Source organism: Mirounga angustirostris, unplaced genomic scaffold (assembly GCF_029215605.1).
Source record: "Mirounga angustirostris isolate CCGP_5_RB_7025 unplaced genomic scaffold, mMirAng1.0.hap1 SCAF_7, whole genome shotgun sequence".
Lineage (NCBI taxonomy): Eukaryota > Metazoa > Chordata > Mammalia > Carnivora > Phocidae > Mirounga > Mirounga angustirostris.
This window is the reverse complement of record NW_026991715.1, coordinates 103,700,466-103,719,326: the sequence shown is the minus strand read 5'-3', so window position 1 is coordinate 103,719,326 and position 18,861 is coordinate 103,700,466. Positions and strand designations below refer to the sequence as shown.

Sequence of the window (18,861 nt, the reverse complement as noted above, 5' to 3'; positions counted from 1 at the left end):
ATGTTGGCTAGTGTGGAGAAATTTTCCAATTCCTTTTTAAAAAGAGAAGCCAGAAATCTATATGTTTATATGAAATCTCCCAATTTCTAAACACTGAACATTTAAAATTAACCAGAAGTGTATATGCCTAATAAAACACATAATGCAGATTGCGTATAAGACCAAGGGCTACCATTTTGAGAGCTCTTCAGGATTTATATAGTCTTTTCTCTTTCATACCCCAGAGCCCCCTCCCATCTATCCCCAAAAGAGGCCACTTGCAACTTGAAGAGTAAAAGACAGGTACTTACTATGGAACTGCTGAAGGCCACGGGAGGCTGTGAGCTTTCACAGTGCCCCACAGACCTTTGTCGGGAGTGGCCCTGGATGGGTACCTGGGCACTGTGGCACCTCCTCAGAGGCTGGGCCCATCTTTGGCCCCTCAGTGTTGCTGGGCCCTGAGCCCATCGGGCTGGGAAGGACAGGCACTGGTACTGGGTCCACTCTTCACTGTCTGAGTCAAGCTCCTTTGGGGTCTCTAGTCGCTTGGCTGCAAGAAAGGAGTACTGCTATTATACCAGGCATACTTTGGCCAAGTCACGGTCTGAGGGAATCCCAGACTCTAGGGGTGGAGGAAAGAGCACAGAGTAAGAGCACTTTGCTGCTCTGGAGCATGGGCAACTGGACTACCTCGACTGGAGAAAGAGGAGTGCAACTAAGGTGCACAGATTCAAATCTAGCTCTACTACTTCCTAGCTATGTGACTGAGCTTTGACTAAACGTGTGCCCCTACCTAACTCATAGGGTTGTTTGGAAGACTTGATAAAATAGTGTGTCACAGTGACTGATATACTCTAATACTGGTCATGGTAGTTGTTACTATTATTAAAAAGAGATCAGAAGCTCCCGTGTAAATGGTTACCACCATGGCAAAGGTGATTGGGCTACCCATAATTTCTCCCCCTTTCTTTTTCTCCATTCCTCCCACTCAAAAGAATGAATGCTGCTCTTTTGAGAGTTTCTGCTCTCAGTTAGAAAGCATGTGTGGTGTGTTTGTGATGGTGATGGTGGAGGGCTGCTGAGGAAATCAGGTCAGCTTTACAGGCCACCTTCAGTCCATGTGTGATGACAGTCCAGGCATTGTTCAGCTATACCTCCGAAGTCAAAGCTCTGCCTCAGTAAAAATCCAAAAGATCAGTTAACATGGAAGGCTTTTCCTGGATGTATTGAATCTGATCATACATCTACACTGAGGCCTGTCCTGACATGTCATCAGGTAAAGTGACCCCCAAAATTCTTAAACCTTGGCTGTATAACTGGTACATAATTTGGACATGTCCCCAGTCCATTCCCGACAGATAACAACCCTGTGTGTAAATGGCACCAAAGACCGACTGGAGGGCTACCACACAGGAGATCACTGATAGCCTTTGCGAACAAAGGAAAGTTTATAGGTGGTAAGAACACAACTGATCTAGGAAAAGGAAGCCCACAGGGATATAGGAAGCAATCTGCCACAGAGCCAAGAAACCTCTGTGGGGAGCCAGGAAAATGTCTTTCATTACCATTCTTTTAGGAGAGCAGGGTGATTCATTTAGAAAGAGTGGTGAGGGCCCCTGGGAACCCTCGTACCATTTTCTTGGTGAGAATATTCGCTGCCCATGATAGTGCAACGCCGAAAGACCATCTTGTTCTCAGTCAGTGTCCCCGTCTTGTCAGAGAAGACATACTGGATCTGACCCAAGTCCTCAGTGATGTTGAGGGCTCGACACTGAATGGACAAATTGGTCTCTTCATCATACAGGTCAAGGTCATTGTGCAGGAAGAAGACTTGCCCAAGCTTCACCAGCTCAATGGACACGTACAGGGAGACTGGGATCAGCACCTGTGGGGAGATTGATTCCCACAGTGTCAGACCAGGCCAGTGCCCTGTCTCAGAACTCTCACCAATGGGTAGCAAAGGCAGTTAATGGAAAGCTGAGGTCAGCTCACATGATGGACTTTCTCTGAGAAACTAAAGGTCAATGACTTCATGCCTCCCTTGGAATTCTTAGGGGCATCTGAAAAAAAGGTGCCTTCTTCACCCAGGGAAGTCTGGTAAGGAGTACGCACTCACCATTGGTTGTTTAATGACTGAGTGGTTAGGGGGTGAGGAGCTCTAGTGCCTCTGTCCAGAGTTTCCTGATGCCTCTCAGATCTCTATACCACCAAGTGCTCTCGCTCACTTTTATATGTATTCAGACCCATTGTTGATTACTGTCTCTGATTCAATACCTAATATCTTCTGAGTGCTTGCTGTATGTCAGATCCTATGCTAGGTCCTGGAGATGGCAGCAAGCAGAACAAATACCTGGCTTTGAAGACCTCACATTCCGGTAAACAAATAAAGAAATATATATCGGGCAGTGTAAAAGAAAAGTCAAGAGGTTAGAAGGTGGTGACCGGAAGGGATTCTTTTATAAACCATGACCTTTGAGCAGAGACCTGAAGAAATGAGGGTGTGAACCAGGAAGTTATCTGTGGGAAGAGGAATATTCTGGGCAAAGACTGGGGTGGGAGTGGGCTGGGTAATTGAGGGGAAAGAGTAAGCAGGTCTTGTATGAATGAGCAGGAGATGGCTAGGAGATGAGGCCAGTGGGGAAGTCAGGGTCCAGATCATGTAGGGCCTTTTTCACTGCCATAAGGACTGTGGATTTCTCTTCGAACAGATGTGAAACCATTGGAGGGTTCTATGCAGAGGAAGAGTATGGTCCAACTCACATTTAAAAAAGATTACTCTGCTAAATGAATGAATGAACTAAGGACTGAAAAAAGTTTACCTGTAAGAGGACAACAAAACACCCTCAAATACAAGAAACTGAATGTAAATGGAGCTTCATGAAAACAAAACTGCAACTTCCCTCATCTTTTCATTGACTGTACCTCCTTACAGAGCCTGAAGAATTTATTCATCTTTTTATTCCTACTGCCCCTTTCTTGTAGGTGCTCTGTGTTTTGTGTTTTCTCCTCTATAGGGCCAGTTGTGTTTTTTCCCTCTCAATCTATCAGATGCTAAAACACTAACCTGTGGTTTCTTTCTCCCAATCCTTAGGGCTTGACAGTTCTCTCTAGTTCTCTGAGCTATTTTATCTTCTTCTGTTCCCAGGTCATTAGGATTTTACCTGTTCTATTATATCTGGCAAAGGGGCAGGTACACTTAGATTACTACTATAATCTTACTCTTAAATAGAAAAGCCTGATAAATATTTTCCTTCACTATTATCTTGGGGGCAAGGTTCCTTCCACAAGGTAGGGCTGGTCCTGACATTACCCCGAATGTGAGGACTTTCAAAGACTCACAAGAAAGCAATGACCATTTTCTCATCTTAGTTCAGTTAGTTCTTTCTTGGGGCCAGCACTGCTTTTTCTTTATTTCACAAAATTGTGGAGGTATTGGTCACAGGTCTTCTTGAGCCCCCAGCTAGGGAGGGCTTCCTACCTGGAGCAGGATGATCATTGTAAGGAACATGTAGAAGCCTCCAAGGGCAAGGGGAAGGAAGCTGCCCTTGGCATCTGGCACATCGAAGGGAGGGTGTTCTTCAAAGGTCCCATTCCAGAGGCAGTGACCTGAGAGTGGGCAAAATCAGAGATTAAGCAGAATCCTCACCTAATTCTATATTAGTCTAATTAAGGGCTACCAGCCCTTAATTTACTCCTGGAAGTGACTGTGCTTTGGAGGATCCCACCCTTATTCTATACAGCCTAGTTCTGTGTGTATATATTCATCTAAAGTGGTCCTTTGCATACCCTACATTTCAATCCCTTGATGGCATTAAAGTCTGTCTTACTGTGAGGAGACTAGCATGGGGATTGCTTATATTTTGATGAAGTCCTGTTATATAGGGATTGGAAAGAGGAAAGGAGACACAAGTTCTTTTCAGTTGTGTGGCAGAAAGTGCATGGCTGGGGATCTTGACAGACCCGTAAGCTAGCCCCTCTTCTTCCCCCATGCATATACCCATCCATCCATCTACCCATCCATGTTTTCACAGTTCATCTATCCATCCATCCATCCATCCATCCACCCATCCATCCATCCATCCACAGTTCATCCATCCACACACCATCCACCCATATCTCTGTTAACCCACTCTTTCCTGCTGCCCTCCCTCCCTCACTCTATCCAACATTTATTGATTCAGGAAGGAATCAGTCTCATCTCTTGTCTTTGAGGAGGTCCCTAACAAGTCAGAGACCAGATGTAAAGGGACAAATCCCACACAGTGTGAGAGGTACTATGCAGAGTGTGGAATGCTATGAGAACTCACAGTAACATATCCAAATGCAGACTGAGCCCCATTTCCTTGTCCGCAGATGGGGATAACCACATTCATCACTTAAGGATTAATAAGAGGAAGTGCTACAGAGCTTTCTGAATCTCAGTTTTCTCATCTATCAGTTAGTAATAATACCTCCTCTGTAGGGTTACAGTGAAAATAGAATAACCAAATGTGAATAATGCTCTCAGCCCCAGGGTAGGAACTACCGGGAATAAAAAGCATAGGGGTGGGACACCTTGGTGGCTCAGTTGGTTAAGCAGCTGCCTTTGGCTCAGGTCATGATCCCAGGGTCCTGGGATCGAGCCCCACATCGGGCTCTCTGCTGAGTGGGGAGCCTGCTTCTCCCTCTGCCTCTGCCTGCTGCTCCCCCTGCTTGTGCTCTCTCTCTGTTAAATAAATAAATAAAAAACCTTAAAAAAAAAAAGCACAGGAGATGCTGCCCTGTCCCCAAGATGCTTCTTTGCGCAGGAAGTTTGGCCCAATACCATTATACACGGCAGAAGAAAGGAGACTTACAGACATGAGGTTATTTTAAAGTAATATTATAGAGCAAATAACTCTGGCCTTCAAGGGAACCAGGGAAGGCTGCATGGAGGAGGAGCCCTTGAGGGGTCCTGGAGACCAGGAGGGTATCAGGTGATCAGAAAGGCCTGGGGAGGGCATTCTGGGCAAAGAAAAAAGAAACATCATCTTTACACAGTCCAAGTAAGCATGTGATAGAGAACTCTTGAATGACACTACTTGAAAGCTTTCACAGCGGGGGCTGTGCTTTAATTAGGCACCACCGGAGGCCTGTCACTGTGTATGAGTAGTGTTTCTCAGACAGCATACAATTCTGCCCCTCCCTGTTCCTGTCTCAATTTATTTATTATTTTGGGCAATCTGCCAAGCAGATTGTGGTTTCCCTATCTCACTGTGTGACCTTTTAATCATTAACTTCCTTTCTCTAGAGACATAGTGAGATGATCTCAAATGTCCTTTCCAGCTGTGATATTCCCTGAAAAACCTGTTCTGAAGCAGAGGCAATAGTTCCTGCAGTGTCTCTGAGGTATGCAGGTAGCCCCACACGGATTGTGTTATTCCCCTACTTCACTGGCCCTCTGGGTGTTCTCCTCCCAGCTGCAGGCCACCCTCACCTGGAGTGCCATTAGACACATCTGGGAAGCTTGCTTAAAAACCTCAGGCTACTCACAAAACTAAATCCCACTGTCTTCACCATGGTGGCACACAAAATCTCCCTGGGCCCAAGAGGTCTTATTTTTTCAGACACAATCTTCCAAGAACAGTGATGGGCACAATTTCTGACCAAGGCAAGTAAAGAGTAAACACCATTGTCGCCCACTGGTTTGGGGTCAGCAGGGGGTTCCGGACTTAGCACATTAATTTTTCCTCTTGTTTGTCCCTGGTTCTTTTTGGGGTCTCCTTTAAGGTCCTGAGGACCATCCTTAGAGAAAGTAGATAAGAGGAAGTGTCCCTCTTTGCCTATACTCTGAGAATCAACTTAAATGGCTCAGATTATTTGTGTCTATACCTCCTGCAGCTTTCCACACTCAGCAGTTATAGAACATGGCTGCAGCCTGGTTCTAATCAGGTCTCCATGCTAGGCTTTGCTCTTGCCACACCAAAGAGCCAAATGCTCCGTTGCATAAAATTATTCTTCCTACCACTGCGCTTTGCTTGTGCTGTTCCCAGGGCTAAGAATGATCTCTCTCTTTTCACAGCTGCCTCATTCTGCCTCTGGCATCTACCTCCTGTGGTGAATGACAACTGTATTCAGGGATCAGCTCCATGTACCTCTTCAAGGAAGACTTCCTCCCCTGATGCTCTCATATTACTAATATTAGGGTGAATAATGACCTCCTCCAATGTTCGCACCCTAGTTCCTTGGCCCCATCAATATGCTATCTTACATGGCAAAAGGGGCTTTGAGAATGTGATTTAAGTTAAGGGTCTTGAGATGGGGAAGAGTATCCTTGATTATCCAGGTGGGCCCAATGATGTAGTTATAAATGTCCTTATAAAAATGAGGCATAGGGAGATACTACTACAGAAAAAGGAAAAGGAAGTGTGAGCAGAGATTGGAGTAATGCACTTTGAAGAAAGAGGAAGGAGTCACTAGAAGCTCAAAAAGACAAGGGACAGTCTCCCCTCAAAGCCTCCAGAAGGACTGAGCCCTGCTGACCCTTGAACTAATCCAGTGGAATTAATTTTGGACATCTGACCTCCAGCGCTATAACAGAATAAATGAGTATTGTCTTAAACTGCTAAATTTGTGTTGTCTTTTTATAGCAACAATAGAAAACTGAGGCAGTACTTGCATGCAGCCCTTACTGTGTAGGACAGATTCTATCAATTCTGTTCATGTGTTGGACTTCTTCCTGCTAAACGATGAGCTTTTTAAGGAACAGTCCTCAGACTAATTCATCTTTTTATTTTCTTATGCTAAGAGAGTGCCTGGGTTCAGTAAGTATTTCTTGGAGAAATAAATGATAGATGATATTCCTAATACTTAGAGTACATAATACTTTCAGTAGGTTTTCATAAGCATTTTTTAAAAAGTAATCTCCGCCCCCAACGTGGGGCTAGAACTCAGGATCCTGAGCTCAAGAGTCGCACGCTCTACAACTGAGCCAGCCAGGTGCCCCCACAAGCATTTTTATTTGATTGATATACTATTAAAATACAGAGTGGGATTTATTTTTTATTAACTCTATTTTATAGATGAGGAAATTGAGACCCAGAGAGCTGAAACAACTTGCCCAAAGAAACAGAAGTTTACAGTGGTTTTGTTCTTTCCAGAACATTCCATACCTACAGCTCCAATGAGGCACATGAGGAAGAGGAGCCCAATGCAGAAGAAGATGTCTGTGTTCATGCGCCGCTCAATCTTGCTGCGTTTGTACCGTGGGCCGCTGTTGTTCAGCATGGCTTTTGTCTCGTGGCCTTTGAGAGAAAATGAGGTAGTAAGTCTTTAGCATCTGTTTTCCTCTGGCCTGGATCATATCCTTAGCTCTTCTCACAGGAGCTTACAGTAGAAGAGAGGCTTCTTCCTCTAACCTAAATCTTTCATGCCTCAGGGAGACTGCTGAGAACAGCTGTAGAGGCCTCCCACAATTTGTCACCATGTGTTTACTGAGCATCACCTCCACACCAGACACTCAGCTACTCAGCACAGGTTGTACACTGCACAACTCAAGAAACACCCTTCATTCTGTAGTTGTTGTAGATTTATAGGTTTAACATGATAAATTTCTGCAAATGATAGTAAGCTGTCTGGAGGAGGGGCTTTTTTTTCTAATTTGCACAAAGGCACTGTTATGGGCTAATGGTAGGATACAAGGATGAGACAGATGACTCACATTTTGGTGAAAATATTCAAGAAGTAAATAAATAATTACAGTTAGTAATAAGTCCCATGAAATAAACAATGGGCTGATAAATAAGAGATGGTGGTAGAGAACATGGTCAGGGAAGGCTTCTCAGAGGAGGTGACATAAAAGGGACATCAAAAGGTAGAGAAAAGAGTTGGGAGAACATGGTTTTGGGCTTGGGGAACAGTACGTGCCAAGGCCCTGTGTCAGGACAGTGCCTGAGGCCAGTAGTTTTCATTCTTGTTTCTTTGCCTAAGGTGTTGGTGTTGCTTGTAAAAGAGTGGTAGGGGCCAAAGGCCTCCATCCCAGTATTAGCCTTGAGCCACTTTACACTTATCTTGGAGTTCTGCATAAAATTTTGTTCAAAGAGAGGACAACAAAATTTGAAAACTACCAATGTCATCCAGTCACCCTTGTTCCAGTTGGAGACCGGGGACCAAAGAGTAGAAGGGACCTGCCCAGAGGAAAGAGCCATACTGAGAGCCCAGGATTCTGATTCCTATTCTTTCTCCTTCTACCAATTCATGGTACCCAGGCCATACAGCTAAGAGCTGAGAGCCAAGCTGAGATTTTGTCTTTAGACAGAGCCTGTCCTTTGGGGCTGCTAAACTTAAACACCATGCTGTATTCCTCAGCAAATTAAAAAAAAAAACACCACATATTTGCTGTGCAAAATTAAAGAAAACCAATATATCAGCACCAGCCGTGAATGGCTTTAATTCTCTTTAGTTGGTTGCCTTGTGGATTTAAAGTGGCAACAAAACAGCAGGAGTGAGCAAACTCTGGGCTTATTAATCAGACTCAAGTTGCTGTAGTTGTGAGGGGGGTTTCCACAGCAATGAGCACAGACTGACTGCGTTCATCAGCACTGTGGCCTTCCCACCTGCTTCAGGCTCACCTCATGTCAGGGGTCCTCAGACCTCCCTCTTTTTCCACCTGCTCCTCACCTTCTGACATCCCTGTTTTTGGTAAATGGTGGGCTCACAGGGAAGGCAGTATGGTGTGATGGTTGGAATTTGGTCTCTAGAGTCAGAGCTTATCTCTGTAGAGACTTGACATTGGGTTACAAGGAATTAATCTCAGGAGACAAATGACCTTGGGTGAATTAATCCCTTTGTACCTCAATTCCTCATCTGGAGAATGAGAGATAACAGTTGTGTATGTGTGTTTGGGGCAGGAGAGTGAATTAATATACACACAGTACTTAAATTACTTCCTTATACACGTTAGGGGCTCAATAGATGTTTGCTGTGAGGAGCACACACCTTTATGTTGGATCTCTTCCTTCTGGGAGGCTCACTTTGGTCTTTTTGGGTCTTTGACTCTGAGGTGCTCCTATTTTGTTTATCCATATTATCAGAGAAGAGAATATGACTCTAGGTCAGTTGCTTCCAACCAGGGGTGATTTTACTCCCCAGGGGACATCTGGCAATGTGTTGAGAAATTTTGAGTTGTCACATCTTAATGGCATCTTGAGGTCAGGGATGCTGCTAAACATTCTACAGGCAGCCCCCAACCACAAAAAACAATCTAAAACAAAATATCAATAGTGCCAAGGTTGAGAACCCCTTGCTCTAGATAACTATACTAAAACAATCAGTACCATTTTTGTACACACTTTTTGAGACCTAATATGTGCCAGACACTGTGTTAAGCCCCTTTCACAGACAATCTCATTTGACCCTTATAACCCTACAAGGTGAGAACTGTTAGTCCCCTTGTGTTGAAAGCTTAACCAACATACTCAGGAACATGTAGCCAGCCAGTAGATTTCAACCCCAGGCAACCTGACTCCTCAGAGTCATGATTCACTCTCTCCCAAATTTGTCGCCTCATTTATCATGCTCATCACTCACTCAGAAATTTGCTTCTGATCAGGCAGAGAAGCAAACTCCAAGCCCATGTGGGATTTTTTGGTGAGGTGGGGATTGCTTCAGAGTTTATCTTTAGTAGGTCTATCAGATGGCATTGAACTCCATTGCCAAAGACCCTTGGAAAGAGTCACCTGAACTGATGAACACAATCCCCCTCCACCAAGTTAGGGAAAGCTAGCTAGACCGGGACATTATTTTTTTAAAAATCTGTTTTTCTTTGACAGTTCCAGAAAGTGAATCTTCGGGTAGACTGATGTTTAAATGCTCTGCCATGTCCATCAAAAGTGGGGTTCTATGAATTCCCAAACAACTCAAATCAAAGAAAAATAACAAACAAGCAAAATATTTCAAGATGTCCTAGTGAGTGGGAGACACAGGAAAACATAATCTAGGGTCTTCCACTAAAGGTAGACACTCCAGGGAGACTGTGTTTTCTCTACAGAGGAAGAAGTCTGCAGTTGTTGATGTAACAGCTGAAATTTACTGAGCACCAACCGAGTGCTGGGCGCTAAGTACTGGATAGATAGCAGTCCCAAGACGGTCCTCTAAGACTTCAGATTCATTGTGAGAAGTGCTGCTTTTTTTTTTTTTTTTCATCAGAAAGCAAAGTCAAAGTGGAAAGCAGAGTTAGAGCAAAATGAATAAATAATACACACATAACTGCAGAAGCAATAACTAAAACCCACTGAGTGCTCACTGTGTTAGACATAATTTGTTTCACGTGCTGGGTCATTTGATCCTCATGAGTGCGCTATGAGGCAGAGCCAAATGTTCTTCCCATTTGCATAGATGAGGAAATGGAGGCACAATTTTCACAAAAAGGTGGAGTTGTTAGGTTTGGTGAGATTATTCCTCAGGCTCAAGAAAGCACTCTTCATCCTGCCTTTGATTGGTGTCACAAAACCATCAGAGGTGAATGAGCATGAATCCCTCTTTTGTTCATATGACTGATGTTAGCTTGGAGTCTAAGTACATCTCTTGTGAACCAAGTAAGCTGCTATGATTCTCACTTTGCTTAGCTAAGAAATAGGAAGTTCCTTGTACCCCTCAGAACTGTTGTGGATTCCCACTGACTGAAGGTGGATCTGGAGGGGCTGGGGGAGGAAGGATAAGGGGAAGGCACAACATAAGTCAGTCACCTGCATAGATGACGATGCCAACAGCCACCTCAGTGTTTCTGATGGTGCAGCCTCGAAGCAGAAGACTCTCACTGCCAAAGCCAGTCCTCGTCTGGTCAGGATGCTCCCTGGGGATGAAGAAATACCGGGAGTGGTTTGGTGGTCATTTCATGCTATCACTGGGTAGTGTCACAGAATTAGAAGTGATGAGTGGACATGATCCCTCTCCTCCCTCTTTATCAGAAGAGCAATGGGTCTTATTAACTCGGCATCTGGTCTCCGGGTTCAAGTACAACCTTCATTGCTCCTGGGAGGCTTGTGTGTGTGGGCTGGACCATTAAAGGGGAATTATCCATCCCTACGGAAATCATCATTTATGCACCTCAAAGTCAGAGCTCTGCTGAAAAAGCGTTGGCTTCAGTTTTCTCACTCAGAATGGTTTAGTGCGTGGGAACTGGCTTCTGGCCCTACAAAGGCGGTGCTGTGTTCCCTCAGGCAGCGTTCCCATGCTCACTCTCACCTGGTTGCTGGGACCAGACTGCAGAGTCTGACTGCGCAAGTCCGCCGAAGCCACCAGACAGTGCCCCCCTCACACTGTGGATGACAAGGCTCCTCTTGTAGGGAATTACATCTCTCACTTGCCTCTCTCCTGTACCACCCTCCTCTTGCTCCGTCCCTCGTGAGATAAACAGACCTCACAGGAGGCGGACAGCAGCCCTCTGTGCCACACGTGGGAGGCAGCTCCTGAAAGCCGAGCGTTTTTTCCTTGTTCTAGCCTCAGGGCATTGCAGTTTTCCACCTCACACCAGAAACTTCTGAGGTCAGCCAACACCAGTTATTACCTGGGGTCTGACCCTTACTCCATCCTGATAACCTTCCTTTGGGATATTTGAGACATTTAAATTCAAATATAACTTCCCCCAAAGCATTAGGGAGAACAAAAAGAATAACAATCTGAACCCTTAGGGCTTTTCTCTTTTTAGTTCTTCAATACTTCATTTTTCTAGGTCTGATTATAATTGTTTTCCATTTACTGACTGAGTTAATCATCATGACAACTTTGGAAGATAGGTTATGTTACCATACCCACTTTATAGACTGGGAAACTGAGGCAAGTTCATAGAGCTAGTAAATGGCAGAATGGGGATTCGAGTCCACAAAGTCTGGCTCCAGAGTGCTATACTGCCGCTCAATATGCCTTTTCATACCAATTATTCCTTACTGTGGTTATAAACTAAGTTTGCTTCTATCATTTTCTTTGATTCTTCATACTTCCGGGAAGTCAGAAGGGTGATTATCCTTCTCGTGAAAAAGATGAAGCCCAGAGAGGGTGAGGTTAGTGTCACTAACCCAGAGAGGAGAGTTTTCTAAGGCCGCACACCTAATACATGGGACATCCTAGGACTCGGAGACCCAGGCCACAGACAGCAGCTGTGTCATGCAGTTTTCACAACACTAGGCTTCCCAAAGTAATGCCTCATTAACTTGCAATGAATCAGAGTCCTTTCCATTTGCAATTCTTCTGACTCTAACAAGAAAATGTCTGACAGCTGACTTGGGATGAACCAAATGTCGGGCACAAGGGATGGCCTCTTTGCTGGGGCAGGTGGCAAATTCTACCTGAACAGATGCCTGCAACGAATCCTCCTCTTTGCTAGGAGCTCAGGCCCTTCTCTGCCTGTCTCCATCTGTGCTGTCTGTGCATTTAAAAATATTTGTGTTTAAAAGCCACTATTTATCTCGTATTGTTCTCATCCTTTCCCCTCTCATATTGTTCCTCACAATACAGGCGTGAGAAAAATGTGGGTGGAGAGAAAGCACAGACATCTGCCTTCCAAGAAGACTACTTAAGCCTCATTCCAGACCCGACTGGTCGACAGGTCACCTTACCAAGCTGAGCTCTGTTCTGCACAACAATGCAAAAACGTACTGGGGCTCCAGTGGGAAGACCTGGATTCAAGTCCTGCTATTGGCTGGTACCTATTGTGTGCCTTTGGGTATATCTGAAAGTCTTAGATCATCCCTATCTGGAAAATGGGGATCATAATAGTCACTTCTCTGGGTGGTTGTACAGAGTGAAAGAGATGATGTTCCGTGCAAGTACTCTAGAAACTGTGAAAGCACTGTATGAGGGCATGTACTCTCATCGTTACCATCGCTCCTTTTTGGTCTGTCTTTGCATTAAGACCAGTAGTCTGATGTGGGAGCAGAATTACAGTCAAATTCCCAGGCCAAACTAAAGTTGAGGCATAAGAACAACACTGATGACTAGAGCACATCCACCATCGACCGTTTACTCTGTGCCAGTTGCTGTGCTGTGGGCTCTGCATCTGATAAACTACCAAATTCGTAGAACACACAAGTCCTATGATGTAGACCTTATAAGCTTTGTTTTACAGATATGACAACCAAGGCCCAGAGAGGTTAATGAATTTACTCAAAGTCACACAGCTCGTAAGTGATAAAACCTGATTTCAAACCCAAGTCTGTCAAACTCAGAAGTCCCTGTTCTTACCTGCAATGCAATACAAGCTCTTTTAGAACACTGACATCAGTGAAATCTTGCCTTTCCTGAATCAGAGTGTGGTCACGAGGGCGCCTGGGTGGCTCAGTTGGTTAAGCGACTGCCTTCAGCTCAGGTCATGATCCTGGAGTCCCTGGATCGAGTCCCGCATTGGGCTCCCTGCTCGGCAGGGAGTCTGCTTCTCCCTTTGACCCTCCCCCCTCTCATGTGCTTTCTCTCTCATTCTCTCTCTCTCAAATAAATAAATAAAATCTTAAAAAAAAAAAAAGGTTAAAAACAAAACAAAACAAAACAAAAAAACAAAAAACAGAGTGTGGTCACGATTTTGATGTTATTTCACCAGAAGTTTAAAAAGAATTAGTAAATTTAAGCCTGCAAGATAATTAACTGCCCCTCTGGTGCCAAAAATAAATAAATAAATAAAATAAGAAAAGTTTCCCAATGTCATTAGATTTCTTTAGCATTTCTTTACATCCTCAAGACCCGGACACTTATCTCTTTGGTCGTTTCAAGAAAAGATGTGTTCTAGCTACAAGGGAAAATAGCTACCAGCAGCACAGGGGCATTAGATACTTACATATAACCTTTAAATTTGTTGAGGTGGTTGTTGGGTTTCTCACACACGATGGTGTTGCAGAAATGTTCGGGTTCGAACTGTACATCCTGTGAGGGAGAGAAACACCCAGAAGTCATTAAGTCAGAGGGATCTAGTTTTAATAGGATCACTAGGAGAGCCAATAACTGTTAGAACCATCACAACTAAGGCAATCCCTGCTTTGTCACATCGTGATAGTTCTAAAATGTTAGAAGAAAAGTGAAATCCTCATTAAGAAGGAGGAAGCAGATGCACTGAAAATGCTGGAAAGTTGGAGGCACGGCAGAGGGAGCCCCCTGCCTGGCCAACAGTTCTCTGGCAGGTCTGGGTTTGAGTTTCCAGACCAGCGCCATCCAACAGAACCTACAGCAACGATGGAAGTGTTCTAAGTCTGCATGTCCAATACGGAAGCTCCTCATCACCTGTGGCTATTGAAATGTGGAAGTATGGCCAAGAAACTGACTTTTAAATTTTATTTAATTTTATTTAAACTTAAATAGCTACATGTGGCAAGTGGCTACCACATTGGGCAGCACAGACATAATCAAAAAGAGGTTACAAATCACACAACCTAGAGATAATCAGAATATTCTTGTGTATATAATACTTGTAGGGTTTAAAAATATATATATAATTAAAAATATATAAACACCTACATGTATGTATGGGTACACATACATTATGCATTTCAAAAAATGAGGTGGTGTTCATATAAATCGGAAATTTTTACATGTAAAATTTTTTTTTTTTAATTTTATTTATTTATTTGAGACAGAGAGAACGAGAGACAGAGAGCATGAGAGGGAGGAGGGTCAGAGGGAGAAGCAGACTCCCTGCCGAGCAGGGAGCCCGATGCGGGACTCGATCCCAGGACTCCAGGATCATGACCTGAGCCGAAGGCAGTCGCTTAACCAACTGAGCCACCCAGGCGCCCCTACATGTAAAATTTTTATGCATGAGTGAAACCTGTTTATTATAGAAACCTGTTATATGAATACCACCATATTCATTTCACCATTTCACTATGGCACATTTATATCATCTCAATTTGTTTTTCTATTATGAACATGCTGTGGAAATTGTAGCTAATAAAACACAATAAACAGCATATATTGTATTCGTTTCTGCCAGATGCTGAGATGACAACTTCACATATATTATTTACTTTTAAGCTAACAATTATTCTATGAAGTAGAAATACTAATTATCCCCTCTTTAGGGATGGAAAAACCATGGCTCAGAAGGGTAGGCAGGCTACCCATGGCCACCGCAGGACTGGGATTTGAATCCAAGTGTGACTAGAGGGTCCCCTGTCCTTTACTTGAACAGCAGGCTGCCCCCCAGCGAACATTCCTGTAGCAAAGTACTTCAGACACATGCTTGACTTTTTCTCCATGATTTCTCTTTTGTTAGGTATCTAGGTGTATAAAATCTTACAGTCCAATGGGGGAGGGGCACAAATGGAGGTGGGGGAGATCTTCCCACATGGGTTAATGCTCCTCTTACCTTTTGAGCCTCAGTCTCCCATCTGTAGAATGGGGCTAACTCCACTTTTCCTGTCTATCTCATTTGTGCCCCAGTGGACAGAATCCGTGTGGAAAGTTTTAGCAGATGTAACATGCTATGCAGTAGAAGGAAGGAATGCTAAAGGTGGGGTGAGAAATGGTTTCCTGGGTAGAGCTTTTGAATGGGGACTGAATTTATTGCTGAAAGTTTCAAGGTACAGCTGTTCAAAGGGGCAAATTGATTAGAAAAAATGATAGCATTCTGGCTTCGTATAAATATACTGTCCATTGGATCTGTGGGGGCGCCAACATAAATAAACTCTCCACTCACTTGAAGTAAATTACCCATCCAGGAGTTTCTAAAAATATGGCCCTTTTCTCTCCAGGTATCGATTCTTTCAGGGACAAACACTTGCCGAGTCCTGAGATGATGACAAATCACATTGTAATTTGTCAGCTGCTTTCATGCCCCTGATTAAGCCGTGTGCTTCACTCTGATCCATATCACTCGGCTCATTGCAGGCTTTCTAAATCCAAACTCATTTCAGATATGAGTGGCAGCGGGTCTCAGAGCTAATGATCCTGCTGCAGCGAGTGCTGGGCGTCTGTTGAATCATACCCCGCAGATGCTGGCAATGTGAGGTTGGCCTCTCTTGTCCCTGCGCTGGGGCTTCCCAGTGACCTTCTTCCTCAAGTGTCCCTTGTTCTCATTTTCTTCTGGGCACTGGCCTTGGGTCCTCTGTCCATCTCCCTCTTTTCCTGAGGAGGTGAACTCACCCTTTCTAGCTACCTGTCCCCTGGGCTCCTTACTTCCCTCCCCAAAATGGGCTGTAAAGAGGGGTATGTGGGTCTTGCTATCTTCAAAGATAAGCTCTCAGGATTGCTTGCTTTGAAGGACTTACTGTAGTCACTCCAGGGAGCTGCTAGGAGAGCCCAAGGACAGGAGGGCATGGGGGGAACCGCCAAACTCTACAAGGTCCTTATTTTAGCCTCATTCAGGAGTTTCTGAGACCCTTCTGATTCATTACAGCACAGATTTTCATAGCTTGTAGACAAAGCCCACCTAAACATTTCTTTCTGACTCAGCCCTTTACCGAAGAAAGCCCCACTAATAAGCAAAAAGGCCTGGGGAGCCCTCAAGGTCCAGGAAAAGATAGCCCCTTCCCAGAGAGGAGTGTGCGTGTCTCTGCGGCTCTTCAGGCCAGACCCACCTCCCTAGAACACTTACTATGTGCCAGGCACCTGTCATTAAGTTCTCACAGTAACTGTAGGAGATTTTGACAGATGGGCAAATAGAGACTGAAGTAAAGCAATTGTCTCAGGATTGGTAAGTAACCCCCATGACTGCGGTTCACATCATTGGAATCCAAAGCCAATTATCATCATCGTTGTTGCCATGGTCATCATTGTTACCATCATCAATACATTTAATCCTCTCTGTCCTCCTGTTTTTTATTATTATTGCTTCAGCACTTACTGAATGCTTGTTATGTGCTAAGAACCAACTAAATATTTTATACATGCTATTTCCTTTAAATCACATAATAACTCTATCAGGCAAGGGACTATTATTATTTTTTAAAGATTTTATTTATTTGACAGAGGGCAAGAGAGCACAAGCAGGGGGAGCGGTAGAGGGAGAGGGAGAAGCAGGTTCCCCGCTGAGCAGGGAGCCCAATATGGGGCTCGATCCCAGGACCCTGGGATCATGACCTGAGCTGAAGGCAGAGGCTTAACTGACTGAGCCACCCAGGCTCCCTAGGCAGAGACTATTATTATCTCTATGCTACAAGTGAAGGAACTAAGGTTAAGGAGATCCCAAAGACCTACAGCTAGCAAAGTGAGAAGGTAGGATTTAACTGTGGGACTTCTGATGCCATACACTTTGCTCTCTTAAACAATGGTGTTATTTTGATGCACAAAGGAAAGATTCGTGTTTAAGATCTCCCCTTCGGAGGGGGGTGGAGGGATGAGGTAACTGAGGGATGGACATTAAGGAGGGCATGTAATGTAATGAGCACTGGGTATTATATAAGACTGATGAATCACAGACTTATACCTCTGAAACCAATAATACATTGTATGTTAATTAATTGAATTAAAATAATTAAAAAAAAGATCTCCCCTTGGCTCCATTTCCTTTCCTGTGTTCTTTTTCCACTTTCCATAATCTAAGTACTTGATATAATAAATAAATTTATATATGTGGAATTAAAAAACAAACCCCAAAAAACTGAGCTCATAAATACAGAGAATGGATTGGTGGTTGCCAGAGGTGGGGGTGGGTGGAATGGGTAAAGAGGGTCAAAAGGTACAAACTTCCAGTTAAAAAATAAGTAAGTCATGCAGTGCAAGGTACAGCAAGATGACTATAGTTAATAATATTGCATTGTATATTTGAAAGTTGTTAAGAGAGAACTTAAAAGTTCTCATCACAAAAAAAAAAACTAACTGTGAGGTGATGGATGTTAACTAGACTTATTGTGATTTCACAATATATACAAATATCAAAGTATTATGTTATATACCTAAAACTAATATAATGTTATAAGTCAATTATATCTTAGTAAAAAAAATAAGCAAGCCCCGGTGCCTAGAAATCATCATTATTATTGTTATCACGATCACCATCACCCTTCTCAATGTGGGTCAAACAAGGAAGATAAAAAATCTAAACTACATCATATTGTCATGCTGAACTTTGACTTGCCTCCATTAAATGTTTTTATCTGATTGTTTCTAAAAGACTTTTATGTTTTATGAAAGGTGTTTCTTATAGTCACGGGCTCCCTCTCATCCTTTCTTCTGGTACCTACATACACATCTAGTAGGTAGGCAGTCAAGGCATTTCTAGACCAGGGTATCCCAGTTGTTTGGCCCTATTGACATTCGGGGCTGGATAATTCTCTGATGCTTGGCAGCACTCCTGGCCTTCACCAACTTGATACTAGTGGCACCCTCTCTTTCTGCCAGATGTGATGACCAAAAATGTTTACAGACATTCCCAAATATTTCCTGGGGTAGAACTGAGCATTGCTCTAGGACCACGTCCAGGCTAAGGAGATATAAAGTTGCCCAGACTGAGAACACACTCTATCCTATCTGTCCATCAGGAGAGGACATGATAGGATTTTTTTTTTCTTTTCTCTTTTTTTTCCCTCTTCAATTGGAAAAAAAGGTCAGATTTTATGACTGGGGGTTCCTAATGACTTGAATGATGAGAAATCTGCATATATCACTCTGTCCTACATATACTATAGAAACTATTGTATAAGCATGGTGAGGTTTCCTTACAACATATGTACCATGCTAAGGTTAAAAATAAAAGGGGATTGATAATGAAAAGAAATGAATTCATTGCCTAAAATCTAGTAGAAAATATTTAGAAAATACCACAACTAATAAGCAATGCAATGTGTTATGTTTTCCAAGTGTATTTGCATTTTTTTTTTAAGATTTTATTTATTTATTTATTTGAGAGAGAGAGAATGAGAGACAGAGAGCATGAGAAGGAGGAAAGTCAGAGGGAGAAGCAGACCCCCTGCTGAGCAGGGAGCCGATGCGGGACTCGATCCC

The 18,861-nt window shown here is 43.6% G+C and overlaps 1 protein-coding gene across 1 annotated transcript in view; it reads right to left on the bottom strand.

Annotated features, from left to right (window-relative positions):
- Positions 1-18,861, bottom strand: part of ATP10B (ATPase phospholipid transporting 10B (putative)) — a 113,609-nt gene that overhangs the window by 63,130 nt on the left and 31,618 nt on the right. The window contains exons 4-9 of the mRNA XM_045887531.1: positions 13,763-13,848; positions 10,683-10,789; positions 7,110-7,241; positions 3,458-3,585; positions 1,612-1,864; positions 291-529 (exon numbers count right to left, since the gene is read on the bottom strand). Coding sequence (XP_045743487.1) covers positions 291-529; positions 1,612-1,864; positions 3,458-3,585; positions 7,110-7,241; positions 10,683-10,789; positions 13,763-13,848 — 945 coding nt within the window. The remainder of the gene's footprint in view (positions 1-290; positions 530-1,611; positions 1,865-3,457; positions 3,586-7,109; positions 7,242-10,682; positions 10,790-13,762; positions 13,849-18,861) is intronic.